At 58.1% G+C, this 15,592-nt stretch overlaps 1 protein-coding gene across 1 annotated transcript in view; it reads right to left on the reverse strand.

The window, feature by feature from the left end:
* Positions 1-810: 810 nt before the first annotated feature.
* Positions 811-15,592, reverse strand: part of Prdm15 (PR/SET domain 15) — a 40,693-nt gene continuing 25,911 nt past the window's right edge. The window contains exons 16-25 of the mRNA XM_026379427.2: positions 14,945-15,079; positions 14,265-14,428; positions 13,404-13,483; positions 13,031-13,150; positions 10,436-10,567; positions 8,220-8,303; positions 7,706-7,881; positions 6,038-6,118; positions 5,243-5,452; positions 811-3,908 (exon numbers count right to left, since the gene is read on the reverse strand). Coding sequence (XP_026235212.2) covers positions 3,432-3,908; positions 5,243-5,452; positions 6,038-6,118; positions 7,706-7,881; positions 8,220-8,303; positions 10,436-10,567; positions 13,031-13,150; positions 13,404-13,483; positions 14,265-14,428; positions 14,945-15,079 — 1,659 coding nt within the window. The 3' untranslated portion in view covers positions 811-3,431. The remainder of the gene's footprint in view (positions 3,909-5,242; positions 5,453-6,037; positions 6,119-7,705; positions 7,882-8,219; positions 8,304-10,435; positions 10,568-13,030; positions 13,151-13,403; positions 13,484-14,264; positions 14,429-14,944; positions 15,080-15,592) is intronic.

The following is a 15,592-nucleotide window of genomic DNA, read 5'->3' on the forward strand; positions in this document are numbered from 1 at the left end:
TCTGGATAATTCTGCCTGGTGCACTGCCTCCCACCAGTGAGTTTGTTAGTCCCTGTCCTGATCTAGGGCCCCTTTGTGCCGGTGCACTTGTACCAGACGTGGAGACGGTCAAGAGGAGCCGTGGCCCCACCAGCTCCCCTCTGGGCTCTGGCCCTGCTGTGTGGGGACGGCACTCACGGACTGGGACTGTTGTGCTTCCTCACCCCTCGGCTGGAGGCAGCACAGGCTCTTGCTAGTCCATGCCCCAAGCAGAGATGCAGGCTGCCGGTGGCCAGGGATGGACACACATCACTGGTTTCCTCCCAGGAGGGTCTGAAAGTTCCCAGTGTACAGAGCCCTGTGCACGTGGCACACACAAGGAAGCGTCTTAAGTGGCAGGCATCCAATCTGCCCATGGGACAGCTGCCAGAAGCCACCTAGAATACCCACGGTGCCCACTCCCTCCTTCCCTAGAGGAAGGTAGACGTGGAGGTGCTTCAAAACTAACAACATGGAACACGTAACTTAATATTGATCAACAGGACAGCAGGGCCACAGAAATGCCTTGGTCAGGGTCCCTTCTGCCTACAGATCTTTCTGTGCCCATTCTCCAAGCCAGGCTTCAGAAGAGGCCACACGGGCTCTTGGGCGTCTCTTTCTGGAATCATGGTGGCTCCTCAGTGAGCACCTCACGACTTACGCTCTGAGCCATCTGGACACTGGTGGCCCAGGACTGGAGGAAAATTAAGATGTCACCCCTGGTGGGGGTCAGAATGTCACTGTGGGTGGCAGGCAGAGGGCTAGCGATGGAGAACACAGGTCACAGCACCTTTATTTACCATTATACAAATGATGTGACATGAAGGACACTCAGCATCTAGGACAGTCAATGCCTTTTGAAACCCAACGAGAAGGTCACGCATGCTGCCTTCAGCCGGGAGCCACGAGCCTCCGCCTGTGGGCCCTGACAGTGGAACCAGGCAAGGCACTGGAATCTGCCCCCGCCAACCCGCCCAGCGGTTCTGAGCTGGACACAGGGTGGGGCACGCGCACAGCACTTTCCTGAGAGAACACGTCACACGCTACAGCTGTGCCAGGGGCCGGGCCCCTCCTGCAGAGCACAGGACGCATGGCAGGCCGCGGGCCCGTGCTCTCCACCAGCTCACCGGTCAAACACGTCCTCATGATTTAAGTCGTCACCACTGAGATGGGCAGCAGGGCTCGCTGGCCACATGGCCTCTTCCTTTAGAGACACCCCTGTGCACCCTGGTCTCGTAGAGTCAAGCACTCTGGATAACAAGGGTGTGGGGCAGAGCAGCGGCCCTTGAGGACTCTTTGGGCTGAGAAGGGCCTTTTGTTCACTATCCAGTTTCTTGTGAGATTCACAGCAATTGCTTTAGGACAACACACTTGCTCAGACGTGACCTATCAAGATCATGTGTCCACAGAAGCCCGGGAGACAGTCCGGCTCTGTGAGTGCCCACCTGCCACCCGGGGAGAAGCTGCCTCTGTGTTTCAGCAACAGTGGCAGCGCCCGCGCCACATGACCTGAATCAGGTTCTTCAGAAACACCTGACACAACTCCTTTAAAAAAAAAATCAGAACAATTGAGAAGGCCTCTCTTTCCCAGGAAGCAGGATGAGGGACAGATGCCTGTGCAGGTCAGTCACCAGCCTCGCCTGCACAGGCTTTTTGCCAGGCTGTTCTGCCCTGGAGACTCTGCAAATGCAGAGACTGGCACTAACGTCTAGGGAGAAAGCTCACCCGGCGAGTCCAGGGGCGGCTGGACGACTTGTGGCTGGAGAATGGAGAACAAGCCACCCTTGCCCAAGAGGGAAACCACCTCACGTGAAGCAGTTCCTTATATATATAAATAACAAAAAATAACTACCATAAATTAAGAATTCAAACACTCTCCCACTGTGGAGTCTGCTGAGACAAGACGGCATGCGTGGGCCCGGCAGGGGGGGCCAGGGCTCGGCATGCCCACCCGCTCCGGGCTCAGAGGGCACGTATTGCACAAAACCAGCTCCGGAGCCATCCTCAGAAGCTTGCTGCTGGGAATGAACTGAAGCCCAGGAAAGCCCCATGCTGCCCCACATACCTGCGCCCAGAGCCAGGCTCTCCTGCCTTACTCAGCCACTGCCCATGTTACCAGGGTCCCTTCAGGTGGCCTCCCTGGTAACAGTAGGCCAGCTGACCCTCACAGGCAGTGCTGAAGACAGCTCCTCTCCCACGCCTGCACGTCCCACACGGCTGGCTGCACACAGCGGGTCGGCCAGCCAGGCCCTTCACCCCCGGGTGGCACGCTGGCATGACGTGTGTCCTACAGAGCTGGCTGTAAGAGCATTCCACGCATCTGCTGCTAGACTAACCTCGCCTGCCTCCACTCCCAGCTGCAGGCAGCCGAGTCCTCGGTGTTTCTGGAACACACACGCTTCCCTGTCCAGAGCCTGATCGCTCAACGTTTTTTATAGGGAATGGGTCTTTGGACACACCCACCTTTGGAATTGAGGTTCACACAGAAAGAAGACATGGATTTCTTCCCTGTCCTTCTGTTCAGGGCTCTGACTGAGATTCAGCCACAGTAAATACTTTTGGATGGCAGAGAATCCTGAGACGACTCCAAAGGAGCCTCTGGAAGTGACCTCTCCACTGTGGGAGAGCGCCTCTGCACGGGCAGGAGTGCAGAATCGGACGTGGACAGTCCTACAGTGCAATCGACTTCATCATCTTAAAGTTAGAAAAACAATGTTGGCCACAACAAGGTCTTGAATACACGTTTGAAATAAAAAAGAAAATGAAAAACCGTATGAAAATGGATTGATGGACATTTCCAACATGTCTTTTGTGCCTGGGTGGGTGGCCTCACGTGACCCCTTGCCTGTGAGGGACTCAAAGGCAGAGTCCCATGTCACTGTGGCACATCTCACATGTGGCCTCAGTCCACAGCCGTGCAGCAAACTGGACTCAAACCTTATTCTGAAGAGAAGTTACTTCAACCTCTATCTGCTCACTTGCCAAAAAAATCCAAGAGTGAGGAGAAAACCGTGTTCTCTGCTGTGTGCTGCCCCGGGGCTACTGTGTGTTCAGTACAGTAATGAGCTCCAAAGAAAACAGAAATGAACGGCTCGTGCTCCTCATGACCATCGCTCTGGGGACCTGCTTCTACCTCTACGCCCCTTCTCCAGCCCTGCCCTCAGCGTTCCGAGGCCGGCTGCACGACCTTGGTAAGGCATATCTGGCACGGACCGAGTTTCAAACCCTGCCTGCCGGGTCGTTTCTGGAGCTAAGCCAACACGCCCACGGCTGCTGGGGTACCTGGAGGCGGTCTGCAAAGCTACGTCCACCTCAGGCACCACGCACCGTATGCACCTTTGCTCTGTTTGGTATCCAGCACACACATCTCAAGACACCCCCAGTCCCTGGCTCTGTCCGGTGGCGGCAGCAGCTCAGTAGCTGTACATCTGCTGCTGCTCGGCCTGGACCTGGGGCTGTGCTGCCTGCTGTGGGGGTGCTGGCGGCTGTGGCGGCTGCAACACGTCTGTCTGGGGCACCGCCCGCCATGTGAGTGGGTGCTGCTCACTGAGCTGGCTCCCCAGGGGTGTGATGGAGTTGACCAGGGTGGTCAGATTAATGAAGTGGGCCACAGACTGGGGGCTGGAGGCCTCTGGCGGCGGGTGGACCTGGACATCGTGCTGGCGGTTGTGCAGCATGGCGGAGCCACTGACGGTGTCAAAGGTCACGGTCAGGATGGAGTTGTCCAGCTGCAACTGGCGTTCAGGGGTGGTGAGGTGCCCCACGGCCACTGGCTGCAGATTGGTAAACTGAGTCCCAGCTGCAGTGGTGATGGGGGTCACGGTGATGTTGGTCAGGCCAACGGAACTTGATGGGGCAGTCACATTGGGGTCTCCCAGGGTCACCACCACCTGGAAGAGTGACACAGAGCAAGAGACAGTGAGGTTTGCTGCAGAGGAGGGTGGAGTAGGCTCCCGAGAGTGCACTTGGCTGCAGGGTCACAGTCACACTGGGGCTGTCACATGCTCCTGGCTAAGGATAAGAGGCAAACAGCTGTTGGTGAAGAAGACACCAAGTTAATCTTGTCCTGGAAAAACCATTTCCATTGGAAAAGAGAAACAAGATGCAAATAATAACCAGGCCACAAGGGGGCAGAACACTCCAGGGAGGGGCTGCCCGGGTGGGCAGGAGAGGAAGCCAGCATGAACACGGAGGCCCAGCCTCCCGCAGGCACTGCCTCCCGCCCTGCTGCCCGCAAGCCACAGAGAACCTGCCCTGGTTAGGTCTGAAATGCTCCCCAGAGACACCCCAGGCTCGGGACCAAGGAGCGCCCGGCTGGTGGCACTATTTGGGGTGGTAGGACCTTTAGGAGAGGCCTGGTCGGAGGGAGCATGTCACTGCGGGGTCTGCCCCTTAGAAGGGGTTTTTGTCCCCACACCCCATCTCAGCTTCCCTGCAGCCATGAGCTGACAGCTTGCCCCTGAACTCCACATCATGATGTTCTTCTGGAACGTTCTTCCTCCTCACAGGCCAAAGTGATGGCCAAGTGACCATAGACTAAAACCTCAGACCACAAGCCAAAATAACGCTTCCCTCCTTTAAGCGACTTTCCTGGGCACTTTGCCACAGTGGTGGGAAGCGGGCACGATATCCTCACGGCAGGGTAAGGAGGAGAACGCGACACCGCAGTCCCCACAGCCGGGCAAGGAGGTGGCTCTCCTTCCTAAGCAGCACAGAGGGCAGCCGAGTGCAGGGGTCCCCTCCAGAGTGGAAGGCACGCAGAGGCAGGGCCCCGAGAGACGCGGGGCCTCAGGAGCAAACATGATGAGCCTGAGCCAGAGATCTGTGGGAGGAGGGGCTCAGCTGCCCCGTCCTGTCCTCCCCCCTGCAGAGGGCCCGCCTGGCCTGCAGTGCCTACGACTACCCCTCCACAACCAGGGGACGCACTGGCAGCCTGGGGTCTCCCCACACTGGGACCCCAGCCAGAGTGACGTCCGTTTCACACACTGGGATGTCAGGTCACTGCTGACAGTGACCAGTGTGATGTGGAGGTCAAATCCTGGCGTGCTACAGGGAACAAGGCCGGTGTGGACCGCAGGACTCAGGGCAGACCCAGGAGGAGTCCATGTGTGCGGGGCGCATGCTGCAGATGGGCTGGCGTCCTGCGCGTGCAGACGCTGTGCTCGGGGAAGCGGCCTCCATAAGAGTGCCTGGCACCCGATCTTACAGAGAGAAACCAGCAGACCTGCTGAATGCTCTGCACCGCGGAGCTGGTCTCGTCGCCCACGCTGCCCGTGAACTCAGCCTCCTTTTCCGAGTACTCGCTGAAGGCGGTGTCCTCGGGTGCCGGTGCCCCTGCCCCCTCCTCAGGTTTCTGCTTCCTCCGATGGCTACGCTTGGCAGTCTTCCCGGGCTTCCCCTCGGCCAGCTCTTCCTGCTCCAGGTTCAGCTCAGGCTGTGGGAAGACCAGGTTCAGCGACAACAGGCCAGGACAGCCCTGCACCGCCCTGGACACACGGCAGGCCAGCGGTGAGGCTCAGCCCACGGTGCAGGCTTCCAGAACAACTCTCCCCGGGGCAGAAAGAGACCCCTGTAGGACGGCTGTGGTCCGAAGGGCCTGCCCACGACAACTGTGTGGACGGCTCCCGGGGACCCATCCCACGTGCCCCCTGCAGGGGAAGAGGGAGAGACGGGCCGTGGCCAGATCCTCCTGCCAGGTCAATCCTCCCCGGGCAGCAAGGGGCCTGGGGAGGTTCTCCGCGTGGTCCCACTGCCCCTCCCGTGCGACTCATGCCCCCAAGGCAGACAGACCAGAGTAGTCTGCCAAGGCGTGGTCACAGTGGCTTCCCTCCCACTGGCTGCCCGCGGCTCAGGCCAAGTGGCTCATGGGTCTCTGGTCTGGACATGGCTACCACACACTCCCTCACTGGACCCAGCGGCCTGCGTCTGCACTGCACTCAGGATCTGTGGCACGGCACTCGGGCGTCGATGCACTGCACCCTCAGTCCCTTGTGCCCGCGGGGGCCCTTGTGCGGCTCACCTGGACGATGCCGATGGAGGAGGCGTCAATGGTGGTGGTCTCAGGCAGGTGGTCCAGGTCGTCGATCCTCACTGCGAGGACCTGCAGGGGCATGGGACAGTGAGCAGGGATGCCAGCCCCCATGACAGCGGCCCTGGTGACACCCGAGGAACCCAGACACAGGGGTGGGGGCCCTGAAGCAGGGGCCCTCAGAGAAGTCCCTCTGCGGGGGGCTGGCCTGAGACTCAGCAGCCCATCCAGGAGGGTCCCCAGGCCCAGCCCCTGACCAGGTTCCTGCAGGCTCTCACATAGCGGGGCTGCTGGCACCAAGGTGCTCTCTCCTCTAGTGACTGCACAGCTGCGGCGGGCACCGCATCCTCCCTCTGCTGCCCCGTGACAGGAGCTCTCAGTCAGTGAGACCCCAGAGCCCCTGGCGCCCCGCAGAGCAACTGAGCAAGTGAGGTGCAGTGGGCCGGGTCCGGACAGCGGCTCCTCACTTAGAGCACCCTCACCCCCACCTGTCTCTCGGTGGCGAGCGGAGTGCAGCCCCTCCCCTCCCCTCCATCTGCCCTGCTGAGCCATGTCCTCAGCATGTGACGCTGGCACTGGGACTTGCCCCCTGTGCCCATGGCTCTCCCACAGCTTGGGTGTGAGCAGCGGGTGAGCACCTCACCACCAGCCTGCCCCTGCACACGTTCCTCAGGCTCATTCTGTGATGACTGCACTGATTAGGTCACAAGGAGGGGACACAGCACATAGGACGGAAGGCAGAGACTGACGAGGTACGCGGTCAGACGGGACGGGCTGTGGGAACCACAGTGTCTGGGGGGTTCTGCAGCCCTGCAGGCCCCTGAGGGAAGTAACCCTGGAAAGGGAACAGAGGCTCTGGGTGGCTGACGACCGGGGGCGGGCAGGCCGTCTCTGGCCTGTCCTCCGCACAGGACCCTGTGGCCTTGAGCCTCAAGCAGGTGCTGGGGACACCTGCGCTCAGCCCTCCAGCTCAGGACTAGGGGAGGCTGTGCTGTGCTTCTGGGGCCACGTGATTCCCTCCCTCAGGGTCTCTCTCCTCTGCACGTGGCCCCCGGCTTCGTCGCAAGGCATCATCACCAGGAATGTGCACCCGTCTGCCGCTGGCCTCTGCGCTCTCTGACCTACAGAGGACCTCGGGTGGGTGCAGTCAATAGTTTATTGACTTCTTCTGCCACTTTGGGTGGGAAAGTCTCCCGTTCCAGGAGGTGATGACCATTCACCTGCATTTTCTTCTTTGAAGTGTACCTCGCTGCCGGGCTCCCCCAGACCTTCTCTAGGAGGGCTTTCGGGGGGCCAGGCCGCACTTCTCCAGTTTCTCCCTCTGGGCTGAGCCCCCACCCTGGCACTCTGATGGTTCCTGTTTTGCACACTATTCACTTCAATGGGAGGAAGCAGGGAGAGGGCGGGCAGGGCGTCCACCTGGTGTGACCCCAGGGAGAGAATGTTTAGAACTGGTGTGAGTTACCCTGGGCCTCCTCTGTCCTGGCCGTTCGTCCGGCACCTCCTCCTGCGCAGGTGCACAACTCAAGGGTATGCGGTCAGGCCCTGCCCCAGGAACTCAGGGTCTCCAGCAAGACAGACCCAGGCACCGCAGTGGGGTTCTGCAGAGGGGAGGCACACCCCAGGCCACAGAGGGCGGGGGACGGTCACCAGGCTCACCTCGGGGTGCTTGCGCCGCATGTGCCTGCTCATGGAGGCCCGGGTGGACACCTTGGTCCCGCACAGCTGACAGCTCTGCGCCTCCACCTTGTCATGGGTGAGCTGCACGTGCTTCTGCAGCATGTACTCGGTGACGTACTTCTTGTCACACACGGAGCACGTCCACTGCTTGCCCACTTCTCATGTGTACACAGGCAGGAGGAGAGAGAGGTGCAGGTCACCGGTGGGGCCTTCCCCTGACCCCACTCTGGAGAGCCTGTGCCTGCCAGCTCACTGCTCCTCTTGCAAGAGCTGCCCACCAGGTCAGCCCTGGGGAGCACATGAGGCCTCTCCCCCACAGGGCTGCCCCACAAATACCGGACGGCTCAAGGCCCCTGACTGCCCCACCAATAAATACTGGGCTCAAGTTGCAGGGGTCTCGCACTGAGCACTCTGGGGACACCGGCCTAAGAGCAGCCGTGCCAGCCTCAACAGCTGGTGCAGCCGAGGGCGTGCGTTCCTGCAGACCACCCACCTGTGTGGATGAGCTTGTGGGTCTCCATGGTGTTCCTCTCGCTGAAGGTCTTCCCACACAGCTCACACATGAAGTCTTTGATCCCTGTGGGAAGAGCACGCCGAGTCTCACAGGCAGGAAGCACTGAACATAAAGGAGGTCTTGCCCGTGTCACAGCCTAGCGTCTGCCTCTGGGGGGAGGGAAATTGCCAGAAGGTGGTAAACAAAAAGTCCTCATTCTCAAACTCAACTCGCTCCCAGAAAACTGTGGCTTTAAAATATCCCTCTAGGGCGATATTTTATATTAAAAAATAAAAAGCAGAAAGGCCTATGTGAAAACACAGAGGCAGAGCAGCACCAAGTATGAAGCAGTGGCAGTTGCTTTAGGGGTTAGTTTAGTCACCCCACTGAGTCCAGGTAGCACACGAGACAGAGGAGAGAAAAGTAACAGAGGAACCCAGACCAAACGCAAGGAGGGTACAAATACGCCGAGCCCAAGAGACCACAGGACTGCTGGGCCAACCACTGTCTCTACTGTCCAACAGTGCACACAGAAAGACCACTCACCACAACCAAGTGTGAAGGAGGCAGGACGATTCAACACATGCCAATCAATACGTGTCATACGTCACATCAACGGAAGGAAGGGTGAAAAGCACATAGACATCTTAACAGACCAGAAAAGACATTTGATGGAATTCAACGTCCCTTCAAAATGGAAACCTTGAGCAAAGTTAAGTGTCAAAGGACCCTACCCCAGCACAATAAAGGCCACCTGCGACCAACCCACAGCCAACATCATACCAAATGTGGAAACCGAAAGCATTTCTCTAAAACCAGGAACAAGACCAGGGTGTCCTCTCTCAGTGCTCTCATCCAACACAGCACTGGACGTTTCAGCCAGGGTGGTCAGGCAAAATGAGACACAGAAGGCACACCAACAGGAAAGGAGGAAATCAAACAATCCTATGCAGGAAAACCTAAAGACCCACTGAAAGACCTCTAGAACCGACGAGTGAGTTCAGCGAGGATGCAGCGTGTGAAATCAATACGAAAAATGTACAGCCAACAACAAACTTGGTCAGAAACCATGAAAGCAACCCCATTCACAGCAGCTATGAGAAGAAGGAGAAGGAGGAGGAAGAGGTGGAGGAGGAAGAGGAGGGGAGGAGGTGGGGGGAGAAGAAGAAAAAGAAAGCCAACCAACCAACCAACCAACCAACCAAAAACCCAGGAATACACTTAACCACGAAGTAGAAAAAACTCTACAAAGAACGTTAACAAACACTGATGTAAGAAATTAAAGAATACACACAAAAAACAGAGACATTCTATGTTCATGGACTGGAGGAATGAACATTGTCAAAATGTCCATCCTATCCAAAGTGTTCAATGCAGCTCCATTGACACGTCAGACTTGAAGAGAGAATCTAGAACTAGAAGAGAGAATCCAAACTTCATTTGGAAGTGTGAAAGACTACCAAAGCCATCCCGAACAAAAGACCAAAGCTGGAGGCCTGGCCCTGAGCCACAGAGACAGCAGGTACCAGCCAGAAACACGAGAGAAACACACCCACAGTCTACGCCAACTGACTCTGAACAGAGATGCCAAGAACCTGATTAGAGAGAGGACAGCCTCTTCAATCAAGAGTGCTGGGAAAGCTGGATAGGGAAGACTCAACCCAACTCTCACCCTGCACGAAAATCAAGTCAAACTCCATCCAAAGCCGAAATGTAAGACCCGAAGCTGAAACTCCTAGAAAACACAGCAGATGTTTCAAGACACTGTACAGGAACCTGACGAAGGGTGGGCGTCCACATACACGAGGAACTCAAACACTTGACCAAACACTAGTTCATCCAATTAAAACACAGACCAGTGTGCTGACAGACACGGATGTACGCAAAAATGCTCAATGTCACGAGCCACAGGGACGCCAAACCAAAACTAGAGCGAGACAGAACCCCACGCCAGTGGGAAAGGCTGTCACCCCGAGAACATGGGCAAATGCGGGAGGATGTGGAAAGGGGGCTCTCCTACACTGTGGGCGCGTCTCTGCCCTCTGCAGTCTCCAGGGTGCCCAGAGGGTGACGCGGCCTGGGACCACGGGCCAAACCTATCAGAGGCCCACCAGCCCTGGGTGCTCCTGCCTGTGGGCTCGGAGCCAGGTGGGGCCTGGCGCTCACGACAGGGAGCCTCTGGGGCACTGGGGGCAGAGGCGGGCGGCGGGCCTCACCCGTGTGCCGCTTGTAGTGCTTCAGCATGTTGACCTTCTGCGCGAACTTGCGGTGGCACTCCTTGCACTCGTACTCCTTGATGCCCTTGTGCAGCTTCATGTGGTGGCGCAGCGCGTGTTTCGTCTTCATGCCTGGGGACATAGGAGGCCAGGCTGTGCCAGCTGGGCCCTCCAGAGCCCGCTCCAGCTGCCCGCGCCCTGATGCGGCCTGCCTGTGCGGGGACCTCAGAGATCTGGGCTCCACCAGCCACAGGACTGGCACCACCCCAGAGCCACTAGAGACCAACCACGACACCAGCTGCTGCAGACGTCCATGACTTACCACCGTGACCCAACTGGACAAGTTGGAGAGGGAGGGAGGGGGTGACTAGGGCTTCCTGCCCATCTTGACAGAATGTTAGTCAAGATGCCAGGACACCACGTGACTGAAATAAGCACCCTCATCTACCTTTAGTGCAGGTCAACACAGCCCATCTGAGGGAGCTCATGGGGAGAGGGGCACCCCTGAACAAGGCGCGGGTCGGGGGAGCGAACAGTCTCAAACAGCCCAGGACCAGCTGGGTGTACAATGCTGTGCCTGAAACCCCAGCAGGAGCAGCAAGGGCCCGCGGGCAGGCACACGCCCCGGCTGGCTCACGCACCAGGGCAGACTGTCCAGTCCCACGGGCCCTAAGCTTTAGAAGAAATCAGGTGGGGCTGGGATTGTGCTCAGCAGCAGAGCGCTCGCCTAGCACGGGGGGGGGGGGGGGGGGGGGGGGGGGGGACCCGGGTTCGATCCTCAGCACCACATAAAAATAAAAGGAACTGTGTTGTGTTCATCTACACCTAAAAAACCAATAAATATTAAAAAAAAAAGAAATCAGGCAATATTTAACTGTTTTGATCTGAAAGATTGCTAGGGTGAATTTTTAGGTAAAGAACAAGCAAGCACAACATTATGCTTGTGTTTGCATTGAATGAAAAGAGGGCAAAATGACAATACCAAATCTGTCATTTTAAACCATCATAAAAGTGGGGAGCCAAATACTAACATGGCAGTCTACCCAAGCCACCTGGAGTTCAGGAAGGAAATCAGGGAACGCAGCATTCACCATGTTTCAAATATCAAAACTTACAACTGCGGCTTTGACCACAGGCACTTCTTGCCTTGGGCTCCCCGGCACACAGGCCCCCGCCAGACCTCCAGGTAGCTCGTGGACTCCACCTGGTGTGGTCCTCTGTCCCCAGGAGGTATCCCTTGCCATGATGGTCTACTGCTGACCCTTCCCATCTCCTGGCTGCCTGAAGCAGGACCCCTTCAGCCAGGTCTGACTAATTTTCTAAAAATTTCAACTTTTGAGGGGTTAGAGAGGGAAGGGGAGGTGACAGCAGGTGAAGGGGCTGGAGAGCTTATGGCCAATCTGTACCTTGCTGCTTTTTTCTTGTTTTTTCTTGGGGAGGGGGCGGGTACTGGGACTTGAACCCATACATAGGGCCTTTACCACTGAGCTACATCCCCAGACCTTTTTTTTTCTTTTGTGGTGCTGGGGATTGATCCCAGGGCCTTGGGCATGTGAGGCAAGCGCTCTACCAACTGAGCTAGATCCCAGCCACTAGTATTTTTTTTATTTTGACAGGGTCTTGCTAAGTATTGGAGTATCTTGCTAAGTTGATGAGGCTGGCCATGAATTTGCAGTTCTCCTGCCTCAGCACCCAAAGTTGCTGGGGCTATTGGTGCGCACCACTCTGTTGCTTTCTCAGTAAAGAAACCTGTGTGATATTCTTTCCCACAGCCACCCTGGGAGATGGAGGGCAATCTCTCTGCAGCTGTGACCTTGTACACAGCCACCCTGGAGGATAGAGAATATCCTGCAGCTGTGACCTTGCCACAGCCACCCAGGAGGATGGAGGACAACCTCCCATTTTGACCTGCCACACTGGAGGTCAATAAGAGGTGCTGGAGAGGAGGTGGGAGGATCATGTCTCGTTCCCTGGTTTCTCTACACTGAATTCTTTCTTACTCTATCAGTGTTTTTCATATGCACTATTAGGGCCCATATGGTGCACAGAATTACTGACATTTGAGTTTTCTTCTGTTCAATTTTTGTAAAAACCAAAAAAAGAAAACAGTAAAACCATTTATGGATTATGAAATGCTAGAAAGTGCCAATCACAAAGCAGGTAACCTTGGTTTGTCTGGCATCTGAATGGGCTGCCCAGCAGCAGAGCCTGTGGCATCACCAGAGTGGCCCAAGAATGACCTGACCCCGATACCCGCCCCCAACCCCGTCTTGGGAGGACTCTGAATTTTTCTAGTAGAAACAGGTCACAACTGCAGCATGCCCCAGGTTCTCCTCCTCCCTCCCGACCTGCATGTCTCCTTAGTGGCTTCTTATCAGTGAGCTGCCTGTAGGTCCCGCCGCAGCTCCTGGCTCACGAAGCAGCTGCTCCAGACCACTCACCACGCCTTCCCTTTCTTGTTAAGGGCACCACTGAAGCCCATGGGTCTCCTGGGGCACGGGTGGCACCTGTATCATTGTGACCTGCCAGTTCCTGCCCCACCTCCTTGGAGAAAGCAGTGAGACCGAGAGGCCCCATCTGGAGCGAGGCGCGCACCTTTCCCACACTCGGCACACAGGTACTCGCGGATGTTGTCATGCACGCGCATGTGCTCCTTGAGCATGTCCTTCCTGGCGAACGACTTCCCGCACTGCTCGCAGGCGTGGCTTTTCACACCTGCAAGACCAGGCAGCATTTCCAAGGGTGGTGCTGGCATGGGCCACCTCTCCCCAGCCTGCACAGAGCCGCCCCAGGGTCCCTGGCCTGGAAAATTCCCGAGGACATGGAGGGGGCTGGGCCATGAGCACAGGGTGGTAGGGGTCGGAGAAGCTGGGGGACAGCAGAATGTACTCGGGGGAGGCCAGGGGCTGCGAGCCCTGGCAACCCCAGCACTGCCTGCTCAGGCCCCACTCCTGTGGGAACAGGCTACCTGTGTGGATGAGCTTGTGACGCTCCAAGTTCCCGATGCTGTTGAAGATCCGCCCACAGATCTCACAGGGGTGAATGTATCTGAAACCAAAGAGGAGCTTCAGGACGCAGCACAAGCTGAGTGGCCCGTCAGGGAGAGGGCACGCTCCTAACACCTTTATAGGCACAAGTGAGGCAGACGGTGCCACGTGTGGACAAAGTGGCACATGCTTCAGCTCTATGATGGGCGAAACCGTGTGCCCATATCCCCGGGGAGTAGCCCCAGCCCCAGCCCTCAGACAGTGACTGTTTTTGGAGATGGGGTCTTTGGAGATGTGAAGGTAAAATGAGGTCACTGGGATGGCCCTGATCCAATCTAACGGGTGTCCCCAGAGGAAACGATCGGGACACAGGCACACACAGGGGCTGACCCTGTGAGGAAATGGGGTTGGGGGACACCACTGGCCAGTCCAGGAGAGAGGCCAGGGGACAAGCCCATGACTCCTTGGCCTCCAGGGCAGAGCGGAGGCTGTCTTCTGCGTTGACCCCCAATCTCCACTGGGTCACAGGTGCCCTGGGAGACCAGGCTAGCCTGCAGGCAGCATGTCACCCGCTCGCCACACAGCCCTGATCACGTGCCACGTGCCAGAGCCGGGGCTGGCACCAGGGAAACCGAATCACTGGGAGGAACGGATTCATGTCCTTCAGCTGGGCTGATAACTGGGCTACTTCTCTCCGAAAGTCCCACCGGGGAGGCGAGGGTGAGGTCTGGGTGGATGGGCACCCAGAGCCCTGGCGCAGCCCGGGCCTGTGGGCCGAGCACCCTGCCCTGCCTCGCTGCCCACACCCACTGCACTGCGGGGCTGCGAGCTGGGAGCCTCACTTCTGCACGTTGGGGTCGGGCAGGTTCTCGCGGTGGATGACCATGTGGGCGTGGTAGGTGGCCTTGAGGGCGAAGCGCCGGTGGCAGGTGCTGCAGCCGTAGCCCTTCTCCTTGTGCACCTCCATGATGTGCTTCAGGTATTCCTTCCCGCGGCCGAAGGTGAGCTGTGAGGCAAGCCAACCGCTGACACCCCAGGCTCTGGGCCTCTGCTGCACCAGAGGTCACCAGGCCCCATAGGGACCATACTGTGCGGGGCCAAGGACACCCAGGGGCTGGCAGGAGCTGCACATTCCTGGCAGGCGTGCCTGCCGGGTGGCTGTCACTCGCACAAGCTGACAAAAACTCAGGCGGGGTCCCCGGAAGTGAGTTGCCTCCCTTTAAGACGCCTCCTCTGAGCACAGGGGAGACCTGGAAGGGCTTCAGGATGGAGCGGAGAGAGGGACAGAGGGAGCCTTGCCTGGGCCAGCGCCTGTCCTACCCTGCTCAGCACTGCCTGTGTAGGTGCAGGGCACCCGGTGCTGGGCTCTGCAGGGCTGTGAGCCCAGTCCCCCTCCCTGGGCCCCGGAGACCTGGCCTTTAGAGGCAGGCCCCTCCCATACTTGCACGGGTGCCCTGGGGTCCCTGCAGCGTCACAGCTGGGAGTCACCTCCTGGCATCTCAAGGGTGGCTGGCCCGAGTACCTGGCACCTCTTGCAGCTGTACTTGTGGGGCTCCGAGTCCGCGCTCTCGTCGGAGTTGTCATCGTTCTCCTCTGAGGAGATCCCGATCTTGCCGATGAACTCCTCCCGCTGGTGGTCGTCCATGAGCGCAATGTCCTGGGGAAGCCACATTCCTGCCTCATGCGTGCCCAGCTCTGCCTGGCATGTGCAAGGCTGATGAGCCAGGCCCAAGGCACTACCTTGCTGTGTCTGAGGACCCCGGGCCTCCCGGCCCCCTGGCCACCCGCTCACGGCCTGGAGTGCCATGCTCTCCTGCCCCGCCTTCTCACCCCCTCTCCAAGGCCCAGAGAATGCCACCTCGTGCCCAGGGCAGAGCTGATGGAGGCTTCCCAAGTTGGCCCGGGCGCTCCCCAGCCTGTTGGGCCTTTGGTTCCAACTGCTATTTCCTCCTTTTTCTCTGGGGTCAGTACTTCTGTGGCCTGAATCACAACAAGGCCACCCTCCAAGGAGGGAGGGACAGAGCACCACCCACATGCTACTCTCCCCAGTCAGGCCCACACCGAGGAGCCGCACTTCAAGCCGCAGCTGGACCGTGTCGCTAGCTCATGCAGGCATGGAAGTCAGCCTGAAAAGATTCACGGTGGCCATGCTGACAATCGTTTTGGGGGA

Source organism: Urocitellus parryii, chromosome 2, assembly GCF_045843805.1.
Source record: "Urocitellus parryii isolate mUroPar1 chromosome 2, mUroPar1.hap1, whole genome shotgun sequence".
NCBI classification, from domain to species: domain Eukaryota; kingdom Metazoa; phylum Chordata; class Mammalia; order Rodentia; family Sciuridae; genus Urocitellus; species Urocitellus parryii.